The 17768-nt window shown below is 44.3% G+C and overlaps 2 protein-coding genes across 4 annotated transcripts; both read left to right on the top strand.

Annotated features, from left to right (window-relative positions):
* Window positions 1–3608: 3608 nt before the first annotated feature.
* Window positions 3609–4787, top strand: LOC148714396 (uncharacterized). The gene has a single exon (XM_088719342.1). The coding sequence runs from the start codon at window positions 3609–3611 to the stop codon at window positions 4785–4787; it is 1179 nt and encodes a 392-aa protein (XP_088575468.1).
* Window positions 4788–9087: 4300 nt separating this feature from the next.
* On the top strand, window positions 9088–16541 carry LOC103716873 (F-box family protein). Of its 3 annotated transcripts, none has more exons than XM_008805060.4 (6): window positions 9088–9476; window positions 9600–9736; window positions 12374–12790; window positions 12878–13056; window positions 14551–14669; window positions 15935–16541. In XM_008805060.4, exons 2-6 carry the CDS (start codon window positions 9610–9612, stop codon window positions 15987–15989), a joined length of 897 nt encoding a protein of 298 aa, XP_008803282.2. In that variant the 5' UTR covers window positions 9088–9476; window positions 9600–9609; the 3' UTR covers window positions 15990–16541. The 3 variants fall into 3 exon arrangements, with proteins under 3 accessions (XP_008803282.2, XP_088574644.1, XP_017700630.2); XM_088718518.1 differs by having other exon boundaries at window positions 9282–9476; window positions 14746–16526; XM_017845141.3 differs by lacking the exon at window positions 15935–16541 and having other exon boundaries at window positions 9282–9476; window positions 14551–14673.
* The last annotated feature ends 1227 nt before the right edge of the window (window positions 16542–17768 follow it).

The following is a 17768-nucleotide window of genomic DNA, read 5'->3' as shown; positions in this document are numbered from 1 at the left end:
TGTTGTAGTTCCACATACCTGACTTTGTGAAACTTGCCCATGTGTTGGCATCTGCCCTGTATATTCTGAAGCACAAGCTAAAAAGGTTTGTTACGTGGATTTAAGTTGCATTATGCATGAAACTTTTATAGTTATCATATGCAAAGGGCTACGGCACCAAAAAGCACGATAAGTTGATTCCTGGGAGAATTTATTAAGCTTCTTTTTGTGAATGCAAGGATAACGGGACCATCCCTGATGATGGAAGCTCATGAATTTATCAATTTAGAAGGAGATGCATTGTATTTCTTATCATTGTCATCTTTCATTGTCATCATGAGCTATATCTTTGTAAGAAAAACATCAAACCACAAAACTGCTGTTATGCTGCGGCATAGGAGAACGATATCCACTCATAACATGACATCGTTCCTGTTTGAACTTTTCTGTTGTTATGTGCGTGGGGACGATTCTAGTCATCATCATAATTGTTGTTATGATCATGGGATAAAACTTTGTAAGGAAAACATCAAACTACAAAATTACTATCATGCTATGGATTGGAAGATCCACTGATGATATGACGGTGATTCTTGTTTGAAGATTCTGTTCCTATCAACATCTTGACAACATTCTACTTGTTGAAGAATGAAGGATGTCCTCAGTTCTGATGTAAAAGCTTGACCCATAACGAAAGGTTTGATTTCGTAGATAGGGGCCCATGATAAAACAAGTAGCAGGGGCATATTCAATAAAACAATAGTTTCTTTTGTTGAGATACAAGCAGGTCTTTTCTGAGAATAATGTTTCGAGTTTTATCAATCTTTCCATAGAGATTATGGAAGAATTTCTCATATTGCAGTTTCTAGGCTTGAGTTTTCTTTGCAACCGATAAACAAAAGTCCATTAGGATCTCTTAAACGTAAGATATGTGAGGTAGTACTAAACAAACACCTTATGGACAGACATATTGTTCAAATGTTAGAGCAGAGATATCTCCAATGGGATTATTCCTCTCTACTAATGACGAACGGCAAAAAATTTTAGCTTGTAGGGTGAGAGCGAGCGAGGGTGAGAGCGGGTGCGCCCAAAGTCATGCGCCCGGTGTGGCATTTCCCCAAACAGCTGGGAGGGGTGGAGTATGGACACTAGGGGGGGAAAAGGCAAGGGGAAGGAGACGGAGGGATCGAAGACCCCTATGGCTGGGAAGCGCCATGGCCCGGGGAAGGCCGGGTCTTCGCGGTCCTGGTCGGAGGTGGCTAGGGGCTCGGCCCGACCACTCATGTGGACCAACCACAAGATCCCAGCTGAGTTAGAGGAGGTTCCCGAAGGTGTTGGAGCTGACGCCGGAGTGGGTGGAAAAGGAGAGGGAGGCATGGAGCTCCACGGCGGTGATTGCGAGGAGCTTGGGAAGGAGAGTCTCGGCAGAGTGGGCTGCCCGGGAGATGAAAGCAAAGGGAAAGCTGGACTACGAGGTTGAAGCTTTCCCCATGGCCGCCGGGTACTTCGCCCTATGCTTCCGGAATGTGGAGGACAGGAAGGCGACGCTGGTAAGAGGTCCGTGGATAATAGCTGGCTAGTTACTGGCAGTGGAGAGGTGGCAGCCCGATTTCGTTCCTGGGAGGAAGGAGATCAATAGGGTGGTGGTTTGGCTATGCCTCCCGGGGTTGCCACTCGAGTATTGGCGTAAGGAGTCCATCTGGGAGATTGCTACGTAGGCTGGTGTCCCAATCGAAGCAGGTGGTTTCATGGTGGATCGCCAGCGCATGGGGTATGCGAGGATCAAGGTTGAGGTGGATGCCAGGTTACCCGTGTGGCCGGGGGTGTTCATAAGGGGGAAGGAAGGGAAGCTCTGGCGGACCTTTCTGTATGAGTATCTGCCGCCGGTTTGCTACCAATGTGGTCGGCTCGGCCATGGAGGGAGCGGGTGCCGGTCCGCTACCCCGGGGTCGGTTTCTGGGAGTAGGGGGTCGGGGGCCAAAGCGACCATGGGGGAGAAGGCTGGCCACGATTCAAGTGGCTAGTCGGAATCAGCAGGGGACGGGAAGTGTGGCCGCTGAGTTTATGGCCTATGGCTAGCCACGCACAGAGTGCCACCGGTGTCGACAAGTGCCGATGCCGACCCAACTTAGGTGCGTCAGGCCGTCGAGTCCGTGCCGAGCCCCTTCCACGTGGCGCCGATCTCCCCAAAGTCGCCCGCGGATACTGATGGGTGGCAAAAGCCAACCAAGGTGGCCAGGCGGTAGTCGCCGGAGATGGGGGTGGTGGGCAACTCGGTGGCACTGGATACAGAGGCAACTCAGCTTGGGTTGGGGGCCGGTCTACACTCGGAGTCCACTAGGATTTTGGGTGAGCCGGGCCAGGCGGAATTGGGGCGGGCTGGGCTGGTTGGGCTGGTGCCAAGCCCGACGGCCTGAGGCGGGTTGGGCCAGGCAGAGTCGGACCAGGCCGTTGCAACCGGACTGTCATTGGGCCAGGGCCCAAGCCCGATGAAACGGGCTAGAAGCCCGGCGAAGTCGACTCGGGCCTCCGGAGCGGGACGAGGTGCGACTGGGTTGACTCTCCCCAGATCGTCCTCATCCCCTTCCTTCGAGGACTTGGCGTCTCGCCGGAGGGGGGAAGGGAGGAGACATTTCCGGAGCGCCTCCCTGCCTCCGGCGAGGGATCCTAATCGACCTCTACTAGCGGGTGATGCTATCGGTGGAGCGCTGGCGGAGAAGGCACCGACGATGGAAGGCATCCCCATGCCGGGCGGGATGCGAGCAGCGGAGAAGGCACCACCGCTGCGGACGGAAGAGAGGAGAGGCGGCGGGAAGGCTCTAGCCGACGAATGGGGGTTGGAAGGTGGCGCGATGGCTGAGGAGACGGATGAGGCTCCGATACGGTGCTCTGATGTGCTTTCGGCCGGGAGCACCCAAAAAGGAATCGTTTCTTCTTCTACGCCAACAGGGAAGGGGAGGCCTGAGAAGGGGCACAATGTGGTGTCGAAGGGCTCCATCCCAGGGGTGGTGCGGCTGCCATCGCCATAAGGGGCAGTGGTGAGGAGAGGTATGTCAGGTGGCTCGAGACAGGGATCATCTTCACCGATTTTGGAGCATGGGAAGGTGATAGACTTGCTGAGAACTACGATCCAGAGAGATGCTTTGGCATCAATGGAAGGAGGAGAGACTGCTGCACTAGGAGTGGTTGGCCCGGGGCAAGAGGGCCAAAATTCTTCTCACTGTGTTTGAATGAAGGTACTTGCTTGGAACTGTAGGGGGGCGGCCAAGCCGTCCTTTTCATCGTTTTTTAAGAGATTAATTCAAATTCATTGCCCCGATATCTGCTTTCTTTGTGAAACTCGGGTATCGGCAGATGGGTTACGCCGTGTGCAGCGGCGCTTGGCAGTTGACTGGGAATCTTTTGCAGTTGAGTCTTGGGGCTTGTCTGGGAGCATCCTAGTGTTATGGAAGCGGGGGATAGCTTTTGTAGATATCATCTGCAATTGTTCTCAGTAGGTAGTGATGGTAATTTCGGAACCAAATGACCCTCCGTGGGTTCTGTGTGGGGTTTATGCCAGCACCGACTATCGGACTCGGAGAGTCCTTTGGGATGAACTGACGAGTCTGTTAGCCCAATGAGTATCGACTATGGTGGTAGGTGATTTTAACTGCATTTTAAGCCCTAGTGAGAAAATAAGAGGCAGGGCCTACTTAGATTCTGTGGACAGAAGGGAGTTTTGGGAGGTTTTGGAGAGGAATGGTTTGGTATACCTCGGCTTCTCAGGACTTCGATTTATCTGGTGCAACAATCAGCTTGGGCAGGCTAGAGTGTGGGAGTGGATTGACAGGGCAATTGCATCTGCAGACTGGGTTCAACGGTTTCCATCCTATCAAGTTAGTCATCTAGCCCGGATTGCATATGATCATTGCCCTCTTTTGATCTCCACAGTGTCGGGGTCTACACATTATAGCCCTTTCCGGTTCGAGAAGCTATGGTTGTCATACTCACAGTCTTGGGATGTGGTCAGGGAGGCTTGGGGCATGCCAGTACGGGGTGATGCTATGCAGAGGGTGTCGCGCAGGCTGGAGCTCACCAAGCATTGTCTTCGTCGATGGAACCGTGAGGTCATCGACAATATTTTTCGGAGATTAGAGGAGGTGAAGGCTCTGATAGTGGATTTCCAGGGGCGGGAGGATCGGGGAGAGGAGCTTACGAAGGCGGATATGGTGGATTTACGGCGATCATTAGCTATCCATCATTCATTGCTCCGCCAGCAGAAAATCTTTTGGAGACAGAAATCCAGAGTTCAGTGGGTTAAGGATGGTGACTGGAATACCAGCTTCTTCCATCGATCGACAGTCATTAGGAGACAGAGGAACATGATTCGCTCTTTGAGGGTTGGGGCAGGTCCACGGGTGGAGGAGGACGCTGCAGTGAGATGGGTGTTATTGGAGTTCTTCAGATCTAGGTGGACGGAGGGTGGTGGAACACATGTTACAGGTCAGCTCCCCAGGCCGCCGGTCAGAATTGAGGAGACAGAAAATGCAGCTTTGATTCGGCCAATGTCAGAGATGGAGGTGCAGGAGGCGGTATGGAGTCTTGCCGAGGATAAAGCCCCAAGACCGGACGGATTTCTACCCTTCTTCTTTCGGAGGTATTGGTGCATTATTCGGAGGGGAGTGGTGGAGGCAGTACAGTTTTACTTTGGTCAGGCGGTGATGGCAGATGATTGGAAGGCCACTTTTATAACATTGATACCAAAGCGTCTGGATGCTTCAGAATCGAGTCACTATATGCCCATTAGCTTATGCACTACTATGTCATAGGTGGTCGCGAAGATCATGGTGGGGAGAATGAAAGATATATTGTCGAGGATCATTAGCCAGGAGTAGGAAGCTTTTGTGGGGGGAGGGAGGAGTATTTCTAATAACATTTTGCTAGCTCAGGAGATGATGGGGGACCTACTGCGCGCCTCGAGGAGGCGATGCTTGATGGCAGTGAAGCTAGATATGGAGCGCGCCTACGACCGGATACGGCGGGATTTTCTTCGGTGAGCGCTAGAGAGCTTCGGGTTCCACCAGATTTGGATTGACTGGATATTGGGATGTGTGCACAAGCCTAGCTTTTCCATTTTGATCAATGGCACGCCATCGCCATTCTTTCGAGCCACTATGGATCTTCGTCAAAGATGTCCTCTTTCTCCGTATCTATTTATCATTTGCTCTGATGTACTCTCATGTGCCTTGCATGTTGCTTGTGGGAACCGGGAGTTGGTAGCCTATAGTCCAGCCCCGGGTGCCCGCCCCATTTCTCATTTACTTTTTGCAGAAGACTGTCTCTTGCTCGCCAGGGCGAGAGAGACTGATGCAAGAGCCCTTCAGGGAGTTCTGACAGGGTAATATGAGATGTCTGGGCAGAGAGTCAACCTCCAAAAATCAGCCATACACTTCAGTCCGAGCACGGAGCGGAGGACACGACAGGAGGTATGGGCGATTCTGGGGATGTAGGAGGAGGAGGGGACCCTGGTTTACCTAGGCGTCCCCCTTACAGGGAGGAGACTGCGGGTGGCGGAGTGTTCTACCTTGTTAGAGAGGGTGCGGAGCAGGCTAGAGGGTTGGCGAGTATCATCACTCTCTATGATGGGCAGATTGATGCTGATCAGGTCAGTTCTATCTTCTATGCCCATTTATCTGATGGCACATACTGTTATGCCGAAGAGGGTCCTGGAGGAGATTGAGAGGCTCATGAGGAGTTTCTTATTGGGCTCTCGTGGGAGGGGGTCATGAAGTACATCTGGTGGCCTGAGAGAGAGTATGCTTGCCTCTGCGTGAGGGTGGTTTAGGGGTGCAGTCACTCCTGGCGCAGCGCGAGATTCTTCTAGTATGGCGGGCAGTGCAGCTTGTTCTAGAGCCACATGGATTTTGGAGCCAGATCATGACGGCTAGATATGGTCGAGGCGGAGTTACTGTGCAGGCGGTCGGCAGCCGGAGGGTTTCCTTTTTGTGGCGAGAGATCGGAAGGTACTTGCCGATGGCCTTGATGCATTCCAAATGGTTAATCGGCGACGGACGGAGTATTGATGTGATAGAGGATCCGTGGGTGGATGCACTCCCATTGAGATTATGGCCGATGATATTTAGTGGTGAGGGGGCAGAGGGGCTTCGGGTTTCTGACCTTCTCAGGTCGGAGACGGTGGAGTGGGATGGTGACAGACTAGGTCAGCTGTTTGGAGAGCATTTGGCTGAGCGGGTTCGGGCGCTTCCCATTTCGGGATCTGCAGGCCTAGATGTCAGGGTTTGGAGCACTACTTGCAGAGCGAGCGTCGGGGTCGGTGATGTGTCCTGAGCTATTCAGCGGATGTCAGCGTCAGGGCTTGGACTGTGGCTGGGTGTGGAGGTTTGGGCTACATTAGAGGGTCATTCTTTTCCTCTGGAAGGTGGTCTGGGAGCGTCTGCCGACATGCTCAGTGTTGAGTAGATGAGGAGTGAGTCTTTCCCCCCTATGCTTGGATTGTGGGATGGACGAGTCGGTGGATCATGTGCTCTTCCAGTGCGACTGAGCGCGGGGTGCTTGGAGTCTGACTGGGATTCTGGAGGATGCTTAGAGCCGAAGGGATTGCTTTTTGGAGGTGGTTCGGCGATGGGCTGGTATCCCTCAGATGCACAGCTTGGCTATTCGGGCGTCCTGTACAGCTTACCAGGTATGGCTGGCCAGGAACGCTCGGATCTTTGGCGAGGGTAGGCCATCACCGCGGTTCGTGATGGAGCGGGCTCGAGCTCAGGCAGCAGAGATCATACACGTAGACCTAGCCCATAGACCTTTGACAGCTCGGGACATCTGGGGCCCCTATACTGCTTCGGTTGCTCCACATAGGGTATTCTTTACCTGAGAGCTCCCACCTCCGAGTTTCCTCAAGGTCAACTTTGATGGCTTAGTTTTGGATGGAGGTAGGAGAGGAGAGGCTGGATTCGTCATCAGGGGGCCGAGCTTTGGCGTGGTGGCAACGGGGTGCTGTCGAATTTTTGACACCTCGGTCCCTGGGACAGAGTTGCGGGCGGCTTGGATGGGTATGTGTTACGTGCGGCGAGTGCTTCAGGCAAGGTCAGTCCTTTTGGAGGGAGATTCGGTTATTGTGATCAACTGGGTCCAAAAGGGCTCGAGCAGCTATGGGGGGTTCACCCCTTACTATGCGACATTTTTGAGATGGCGAGGGAGTATGTCACATTCCGAGCCATGCATGTATATCGTGAGGCCAATGGGGCGGCTGACTGGATGGCGGCATATGTTGCGAGCCACTCAGAAGGTACCCTATGGTCTGGGGAGAGAGAGACACCGAGAGCACTTCGGGATCTTTTGTTTTCTGACTCTATTGGATGTATTTGTACTCATGTTGTATGAAATACCCATTTTAGCAAAAAACAAAAAAAAATAAATGACGAACGGCCAAACAAAAGGCATCTTTTCAGAAGACTGATTGTCTGATAGATTTCTGGCCAAGTTTATTTTGAAAGCTCATTGTAATACGGAAGTCATAGTCCAGCACCTTAGGAGCTCAAGATCGAAGTTCTCGTTAATGATGGTTGCCAGGGTTGCAAGAGTGACAAAAAGGGCTAGATCCATGTTCAGCAGGCAAGACAAAAATCTATGGATTTTATCTGGCTTTTGTTTCCAAAAAAACTGGAACACCCGACCACAAACTATCATTTTGGAGTACGGCATGACCCAGTTTGGGTTAGAAAGAACGCCTACTGACCCACTTGCCCTACTACCACACCGTGCCCCAGTCTTGAGACAGAACAAAGTAGTTGTTCCAAACTTCCGATGTTCGAGACTCGTAAACTTGATTCTTGAATTAAATCCTTTAATTAGTAGTCTTTGAACAGTGGATTCTCCCTTCTCCATTGTCTTATGATCTTATCTAGCCGGAAATTTAAACCACTCACCAAGATGGTGTAGATACATCTAATCATAATAGATCAAGGTTCGGATCAGCCTCAATATAATAGGTTCTTACCAACAAGAAAAGGACTCGAGCGTCCCGTTTCCTTCTGCTACAAATCTCTCCCATCCCCCGCGCCTTCATGCACAGAATTTTACCCAAAATTTAGATGGCAATAGGAGAACTTTCTAAAAATTTTCGAAGGTTTAAACGTTAAAGGTTTCTTTACCTGGTAACATGGGAAAAGATTCTTCCAGTCTCACATGTCTATTATCATGCTAATCTTTTGAATACTAATCTTTTCTCACCTCTCTCGATCAAGAGAGTCCTATGCTAATCTTTACACCCTGTTTAAAGGTGGTGTCAAGTTACTGGTAGCCTTGAAAAATTTTGTGTCACGTAAATACGTAATAGGAGCTCTCGAGCATTTCCTATTACACTCTATGAATTTATAGGCCAGCTTTCACTACCAGTTAAATATTATCATTCTCTAACTTGATAGTTATCGTGTCATATATTGAGGACTCGTTTAGTTTATGAGAAGAATTTTTTTTCTAAAAAGTTGCTATTTGAAAATATGATTTGGTAAAATAGTTTTTATATATTTGATTGATTATAGAAAAATAGTATGTTTAATGGTCTATATTTGGTTAATCATCTATTTTTTTAAAAAAATATATAAAATATATATTATATTTTTAATAAAGAAAATATTTTATCATATTCTATTTAAAAGCTTCAAGATATTTTTTTTAAAAAATCTTAATTCTCAGCCAGTAAAAGTTATTTTTTAAAAAAAATTAATTTTTTATAAAATATATTTTTCTTTTAAAAAAAAAGAAATCCTAATCAAACAGAAATATTTTCTCATTTTTCTCGGTTGATAACCTTTTTTATCTCCTCCTGCCGCGGACCGAACAAGTGCTCGATTCCACAGCCAAGTCCAATGTATGATGCTCCGAAGCCAGCACGGCAAATCGCTTGCAGATTTAAACAAGGAGTAAAAGCAATTCCACCTTCCTATTTTAAAACCACGCGCTGCGTCACGGGCCACAGCCGGTGCAGACCGCGCCCCTCCCCGTGCGCTCCAGGAGCGGCAGCCCGCGAACGGGTTCTCCGGCAACCGGCTACCGCAGGTCACCTTGCACCGCCTCTATTATTGCCCAGATAAAGCGTGGATGGGTATTGGGTAGTGGACATCCAATCATAAATTCATAATCATTGTAAAGAAACATCGATATATCCACTCACCTCTATCATTAACCCTCCCAAACACCTTCTACCGAAACAGAAACAAATCGCAGTTCATTTGGGAAAATAACGACGTTGAAATATCAAACCTTGTTTACTTTAATTATTAATACCGTGACGCCGTTTAATTAATTAAAAAATAAATTGTGAGAGAGAGAGAGGGGAGGGGCGGGGGCTCGCTACCGTTAATCTCTCTCTCCCTTCCTCCTCCTCCTCCTCCTCTTCTCTCGATCTCTCTAGGGTTTCTCTGATGATCTCGATCTCGTCGTAGGGGGGGCTCCTGCTTCGTTTTTCTTCTCCGGATCTCATCGGCGGCCTTCGCGAGGTAACGTTCGCGTCCTTTCTGTCCTTTTCTTCGCCTCTCTTTTGGCTTGGAAGCGCGGTGGTAGGCGCTGTCCGGTGGAGGGGGGTGTGATGGGTTTCTTGCTGTGATTTCTGAGTCGATCAGGTTGCTGGTGATGGAGAAATGCTGGGATCTCCTGGAATGGCTGGGGCCGGACACGTCGACGACCGTGTTCATGTGCCTGGACAATGCGGCCGATCTCGTGCGCGCCAGCGCTGTGTCTCGATCCTGGCGCCGATTTGGTGAGACGCCGTCTCTTGTGCTGTAGAATAGGATGAGTGCATATTGTTTAGCTAATCTGATAATAAGCGGAAAAGATTGCTGGTTTATTGTTTTGATATTCTGGCTTTGCTGTATCTCAACCGCGTGCGGGTGTTTCGTGCTGTAGATGAGAATTAGTTTATGTTTTGGCAGCCAAATCTCATAACAAGTAGAAAAGATTGCTTTTTTATTGTTTATATTTTAAAATTATAGCCTGGCTATTTTTGTACCTGGGATATTCCTTGTAGTCTGTCTTTGTTGATTAGAAATGCTAGACGCATTCACGTTATAATGTTTGATTTCTTTGCTTTAAGCGCCATATAGTAAATTTGTATATGGTTCAACAAGTGTTACCAAATGATTATGTAAAATATTTTATTATATCTATAAATTTTAGGAGATTGTGAACTTTAGGTGGCCATCAATGAGGCTGGGGACATCACAGCGTATGAATTCTGTGATGACTTTGTTAAATGGAATATGGCAGTGAAGTTGGTTGTTACTTTTAGTGGATGTTGGTCGATTGAGCCCTGGGAATAAAGAAAAGTACAGGCGGTTTGTTTAAAGTTGACTAGGGGAATGAATTTAGAGCTTGAGTAGTTTGTGGCTTTAGAGGGCACTAATTGAGCCTAGAATATTCTGTCACCATTAGGGGGTCGTACTCGTACTTGAAACTACTCATATTTTCACATTTATGGCGATAGCTCTATAGTAAGGGGGGTGTACACTTTTATCAAAACTTTATATTTTGATCCTACGTCTCATTTGTGGTGGCAAGCCCAGAAACAAGGTTCGCCATCTCGGTGCCGGACTCTATACCAGTACCACACTAGCACTGTGTCGGTACGGTATGATATGGGATCTTTTCAGCGTACCGAGTGTCAGTACGCCATCTATACAGGTATGGGTATCAAACCAGTATAGTACGATATGCTCCGTTCGCTCGGTTTGGGCCAGTACGGCGAACCATGTTCAGAAACAATTTTACTTCTATATGGAGTGTCCATATTCCTTGATGAAAGTGACATGGAGGAATTTTACTAGTGATTATTGTCAAAAAAAAACAATGCGTATGGTGCATCTGATCCTATAATTTTTGTATGGAGAAGTGTTGAGGCATCATCTAAGCATTTTTTCATTTGTTGCTAGATAGGCGGTCGGGTATGCTTCTGTAGGACTGTAGAAATGAATTGGACCTTCCTGCGCAACCTACAGAACCTGGCTAACATAGTTTCTTAGGAAAAGAACTGTGGAGTTTGATCAATACAGGAACCTTTTGGGGGTATGGGATGAGAATGGTAGAAGATTACATGATTTTTTTTGTTACAGTTGCTTGAGAAAATACTTTTTGTTGAAACCTATAATTTTAAAGGAAGTAATGTTTTGTAGCCTTGTGGGGTAGGAAGAGGACTTTCCTGTACAATGTAAGGAATCTGGTTAACAGTGTTGTAGAAAAAGAACTGTGGACTTTAACTTGCTAGAGCAATGTTTTGGGTGTAGGGGATGAGAATGGTAGAAAATTACATTATTTTATCTTGTTGCAATTGTTTGTGAAAATACTTTTCTGTTGAAACCTAAATTCTGAAAGGAAGTAATGTTTTGTAGCCTTGTGGGGTAGGAAGCAGAGAAAGACTTGCAGTAATATGATTATCTGAGAACATCTTCAGGTCTAATCAGCTTCCCTTCTAATTGAGTTATTGATGGACTTTAATGACTGACACTTGATAGTGATTCACTGTGTGATTCCATAACTATTGGTTTGAAAACTCAACATGAACTGTGGCTGTTGGAAGTTATGAAATAGAAATTTTGAAATCCATGCATGGGAGCACTTCCAGAAGCGGTTTCATGTGAAATTGACTTGGTGTCTTTTTGTTGACTTTGATAAATGAAAGTCTGCTTCTTGTTTATTGAGAGTGGTTAGGAAGTGTTGCGGAATCAACTATTGCCATATTATAGCTTGCCAACAGAATGTAGTATACAATTGCTAAAATTAGCACAAGAGAAGGTGAAGTGACTTGTTGCTGCATCTTTTCTTGACATCCCTATGTTATTTACCTTGTGGATTTTAATAAATTATCAATATGAAAAAAGCCTTGGCTGTGATGATGCTATAATTCATTCGTTAACTAAAGATAGCAGTTTCTAATTTATAATTCAGTTTTTCTGTTGATTAGCTAGATATACATTATCTCATAGAGGGCTGTGAAGTAAATTAATTTAACTTGGAATCCAAAACATTTAGCCATGGGTGTGTGATTTTCCTTTTGGATAGTGATGATGTTGGCTATGCCATTTAGTTGATATCAGTGGCTCTCTCGCCCACCCCCTTCTATCATGATGATTCTATCTGTATGCTATTTGCTAAATGATTCGTTTTACTGGCTCATTAGTACTTTATCTCTTTAAGTTGATGTTTTGAGAACCTTGTCCATGTTTGAAAAGAATTGTGTGAAAATGCTACAAGAATTTGTTACATTGGATGTCTTATTTGCTTCTAAGTATGGATGATAGCATTGCATGTAATACCGTAGAAATATTTGTTGTCGTTCTTGTTTTGGAGTTCTATTTATACCCAAATATGATATCTAAGAGAAGCATTTTGAATTGCGTTGTAGTTGTTGCGAGCGGTTTTAGCAAAAATCTGTGCCTAAGAATTTGCCCGGAGGCATCAAATTTTACTCATGTTACCAAAGTAAGCAGTTCACAAAAGGCTGTGGAAGTTGGATCTAGCACTGCTATTGAATGGGAAAGCCTGGAGAGGGAGCACAGGGTATATGCATATTTGAGTTGCTGCCTCGTTTCATCTAAGGGCAAAAGGGATTGCATTGTTGAGGCCATTAGGGCTTCCAGCACTGATAATTATCCACTTGAGAGCATTGATAATACACTGGAACCAAGAGACGAAGTTGACTGGAGGCCTTCTTACTGGTCAAGTGGGGGACAAGTAGATCCTGAAGTACCTGAAACTTTAACTTACAGGCTAATTTCCAAGTTATGCATCATTGATGAAATAAAAGTACAGCCTTTTAAAGGTTTGTCTTTGGATACTTTGTCATGTTTACATGGTTCTGTTTTGCTTGGATGATGCTCTGTTGTTAATTTTTTTAATTTTTTATCAGCATTCTTTCAGTTTGGTGATCCTATATATTCAGCAAAATCTGTGCGTTTTCGGATGGGTCATTCCAGGCTATTGCAAGGGACCGGAACTTCTGTCACAGAGGGGTATGCAAAAAGTCATGGAGCTGGTAATGACAACTACAACTGGACGTATGTTTCGCCAGAATTTCCAATGGTGCAGGTGAGTTGAACTACTGTATGATTCTTTTTGCTTGTGCTTAATTTATCTCTAAAAGCTGTAGCTTTAGTGTAATTTATCAACAGCCTAAAAGAAACTTCTGGTAGCAAGAAACTCGTTTTTCTTGATGAGTATGGCTTACTATGAAGTGCAGAGAGGTAAACCTCTTTGGCAATGTTGATTTTTAATATGGACTTGGCTTCCCTACTTAAAACTAGTATATTCTAGGCTTATGTTTCACAACTTCTTGTCATAGTTTACCCAGGATGGACGGTGATACTGCAGGCGATCTTAGATTGCTAGATGTCTAGTTTGAAGCAATCTTGTTTTATGGTAGTGCAAATTCTTACAACTTAAAGTAATTGCATATGCGGTCATCTAACCATGCAGGCAATAAATTATTCTTTGGTAATTATGTTTGAATCTTATAGTTTACTTATATTCTTCTGAAGTGATAATAGGGTGTTGGTTTGATGTTTTATATTTAAGATAGCTTAGATCCAAGGAAAATGGTAAGGTGTTGCATTACTCTGTTTTTCTTGTTATATATCTGGAAACCCATATATTTGATTGAGGGTGCACATGCAATGACCAGTCTCATTAGCTTATAACTCTAACCATTACATATAAACGTAACTCGTTATTGTTACATGACTCATCAAGGTGAAGCAGTCACAGCATGTTGTCCTCATGACAGCAGAAGTTTCACAATATATAGATGCATGAGTCTCTATAGATTCAAATTCATTGATTCAGAAAAACTGTAGTTACAATCAAAAAACTTAATGGACACATGCATTTCATTAAAAGAACAATATGAAGAATGTAAGCAGATATGGCCGCGCATGCAGGGGGAGGGTAGAGTGAGGGATCATAATTTATCTCATAATCTTGTATCTTTTGTATTCATGAATGTCCACATACATAATGTTTAGGTTGAAGATGGTACCACTCCTTGATATCTTCCTAGATACGTACACATATCCTTGGCTTGATGGATGATACTAGAATCAGCTGTGGGATTTCGGGTCATAATACGTTATTGCACTTTGTAATATGGACCAAAAAGTAGATGAGGCTACCAGGTTTGCAAGTTTTGGATCATGCCCTGACATCTTCCTTAAACACACGCATACGCATATTCAAATACACATGAATGCATATGCATGCCTTGATGATACTGGAATCAGCTATCCTTGCCTTGATGATACTAGAATCAGCTATGGGATTTGTTATTGCATTTGTAATCTGGACTATAAAGTGGATGAGGCTACAAGGTTTTGTAAATTTTAGAAGATAGGTGAATGTGTCGTATCAAAATAATTATCCAATCAAATAGAATTTTGATGCATAGATGGTTTGAAACTGCAGGTGTATACATTCTTAATTAGTATTCTTTGATCTTGTCACTGGTTTAGTGATTTGGCAACATAGCTTGCACAATGTTTTTTCACTTCTCACAATTTAACTTTGATGACAATGATTGTCTTGCACCAGGAAAATGTTTTGCAATCTTTCAAGCTTCCACGCCCAGTTATCTGTATAGGTGGAATAGTGCAGATTGAGCTGCTCGGTAGAGTCCAGAAACAAACAGTGGATAATATGTATTACATTTGGTGAGTCTCTAGAAACTTGATTAATTTAAATTTGTTCAGCACTAATTATTTTTATGGCTATGGATTTTTATACTAGGTAAATTTCACATGGAGCTGCATGGCTGCCATTGTCTCTTGATTCGAGATTATCTCTCTTCGTCCTCCCTTCAAAGTTAATAGAGTCCAAATACATTAAGATATCTTCTTTAAAAGGTTTTAAGGACTTTTTTTCTTGCTGCATTAGATTCTCTTGAAGTCTAGCAATAATAGAATTTTTTTGTCTATAGAAGTCTAGCATGTATATGCATATGTATAAACACCCTGCTGGAGGAGGAGGTTTTCCCTATCTTATAATTTTTTTTCTTCTGGGGTTATTTAATATCTTGTCGTGTTAACTGGACTGTGATTATCAATTCTAATTATATGCATTTGAGACATCCATACGCTATCTAGGCTTGGACATGTAATAGATGAGCATTTAGAGATGCTTCTTGGATGTGTTGTTGGTAGATCAAAGTGATTTTTGTAAAAAAAGGGTGTGCGCGCTCAGGTTTATTGATTTTGAATGAAGGTACATTGGTTAGAATTAGCATGTACAAATAAGCTAAATCAGGTGGCATATTAGTGGCATTAAGCATGAGATATTGGCCAGCAGCTCCTTTCGAATCCAACCAGTCTGCTGGTTGGTTGCCTTCGCTTAAGATATGCATTGCCAGAAAAGTAATAATATCATATTTGATTGCCTAGATATCTTGTGCTAAGGCCCTGTTTGGTGAAGCTTTTGAAGAGCCGGAAAGCACTTTTTGGCCCTCTAAAAGTACTTTTAGATGATATAGTGGCATTTGGTAAAAAATCAAGAAGCTGTTTTGGCTTTGCCAAAAAGCTAAAAAGGTCTACTTGGGAAAAGCTTTATTTTGGAGCTTCTCCCCGCAAGTGTCCTCTGTTAGAGAAGTAGATATTAGAGTAAGCAGATAATCTACAGATGAAAAGTGAGATTGAACTGAGGTAAAAATTTTGCAATATTGCCAGAAATTCCGCTTTCCCTGCTCTCTTGGTACAATAGCTAGCCTTTAAAACCCTTTCCTGATGAGATTTGTAGTGTGTGTGTTGTTTAAAAAAAGAGAGTTGCAGTATGTTTAGTAACTAGTATATTTCTGAAAATTTGAAAGTGAAGAATGCTTAGTTTCTTTGAGCATGCTTTGCAGATAAAAGTATTGTTGGATTGACATTAGTGTAGTCTTTATTACTGTAAACTGATCTCTAATCTCTCTTTTGCATGTTGAAAGTGTGTGCCATGTTCAAGTGATTGGAAGCCCACTTTCGCCTCCTTTCCTCTGCTGAAACGTGCTTAGCCAGAAGCGACGAAGGAGGGGAGCTGGGGAAGGGCGACGATGGAAATAAAGGGGAAGCTGTCGTAGAAGCTTTGCCCCTTAGTTTTGGAGTATTTCCCAGATGCCAGCGCTGTAGAAGATGACGCAAGAGAGTTTCAATGGTATGCTTTTGCAGTAAGAATCAGGCATTTGGGTGCTGGGAGGGGAAGAAGCCAAGCAAGTCTAAATGCAGTGCTCAGGCCTGTAAATGCTTCTAATGATGAAGATGGTTCGGATGAGGGCAGATTTGCATGATTCATCATGGTTTCAGCTCGAGTATAAACCTCTATCCTTTTCTTATAATTTATAATGTAGCAAGTTGCCAAGAGCCTTGCCTCTGAGTTTCCTTGAGCAGATGTCATGGAATTTGTGCTAATTAATTATGCAGCCTTCTATATATATTAATGTTTATCAATAACATGTTTAATCGGCTGCTTTGGTTGCTATACTCATCAGAGTTACAGATATGTATATTATTACTGGAGCCTGAAAATTGCTAATTCTGCAACTTGATTCTGCATAATTCGGTGAAATGGCTGGTCTGGCTGCTATGATTGTAGGATATTTATATAATTGCTGGCGCCTGAAAATTTCTAATTCTGCAAGTAGCTAAGCTGGTTAGGTTTTGTGGGGTTGCCATGACCTGTATATCAAATCAACAGGTGGTATGTTGTCTGCTGCAACTGTGGATTCTGGATTTTCACTCTTGCCATTCAGATATCTTGTTCTTTGGTGGACATGTCATTCAAATGTATTTTTAAGATGTTCTGGTATAACGTATCAACAGGTATTAATTCTGAATCGGAAGCAGCCCTCTACTAAGGGCGGCTGCAATTTCAGCATTCTGACGGTCCTTTGGTGGAGCAACGCCATGATTATGTGGAACCTTTCTGATTTTTTTTCTTCCAATCTTTGAATATTGAAATCCCTTGCATATGCATTCCGCTCCCTGGGATTGTACGATAGAGAGTGCAATGCTGGAAGTCATCGTTTATCTCTCTCTTTGCAGAACGTACAACTATTAAATATAGTTTAAAAACTCCAACTCAGAGACTTGGCCGAGTTAACCTGACATGACAAGTTTTTGAGTCGACCTGGTAGCAGACTGTAAAGAACTCAAATCTTTGATTAGTCTTAACTTGGCATGTCAAGTTACATGGCAACCTGACATGGCAGTTTATTTATGTTTTTATGTGAAAAAATAGAAAATAAACAGGATTTTTCAACGGGAAAAATTGGTGTGAAGTTCTTGGATAAGGGATTCCTCTTTGTAGTTTCTGTGGTTTCATCCTAGGATACTACTTGATCACATCCTACAAGGATATCTCAAGGCAATAAAGACCTTTGTTGTAGGCCACCTATAAACGATTTACCATTCCTCCGTCAATAGGCTTGACTTTCCCGAAAGGCAGCTTTGTAAGGGTATGGAAGTCTCTGGTCTCCGCTTGGAAAACCTTTCTTTTATCATACCAATTCTAGTATGAACACATCCATAAGTCTGGAGGATACAATCTTGGAAACCATTTTTTGAAGGGTCATTATTAAGCATGCTGTGGCCAGCAAGGAGAATGGTTGATCTCTTCATCTCCTCCGCGTCTCCGCATGTTTACCCTTGAAGTTGCATTATAATTTAATGATTGCATCGATGCAGTTCCAAAAGCAAATTTAATACAAATATTCAGTTACCTGTCGGTTCATAAGAATCCCTGCAATTAACATCCAAAGAAAGAAGAATGATCGCAATCGTTAT

This window comes from Phoenix dactylifera, chromosome 3, assembly GCF_051530095.1.
Source record: "Phoenix dactylifera cultivar Ajwa chromosome 3, Ajwa_hap1_PhDact_Kaust_v1.1, whole genome shotgun sequence".
In the NCBI taxonomy this organism is placed as follows: Eukaryota; Viridiplantae; Streptophyta; class Magnoliopsida; order Arecales; family Arecaceae; genus Phoenix; species Phoenix dactylifera.
Note: the sequence above shows the minus strand (reverse complement) of the source record. Positions and strands in the feature narration are given on the sequence as shown.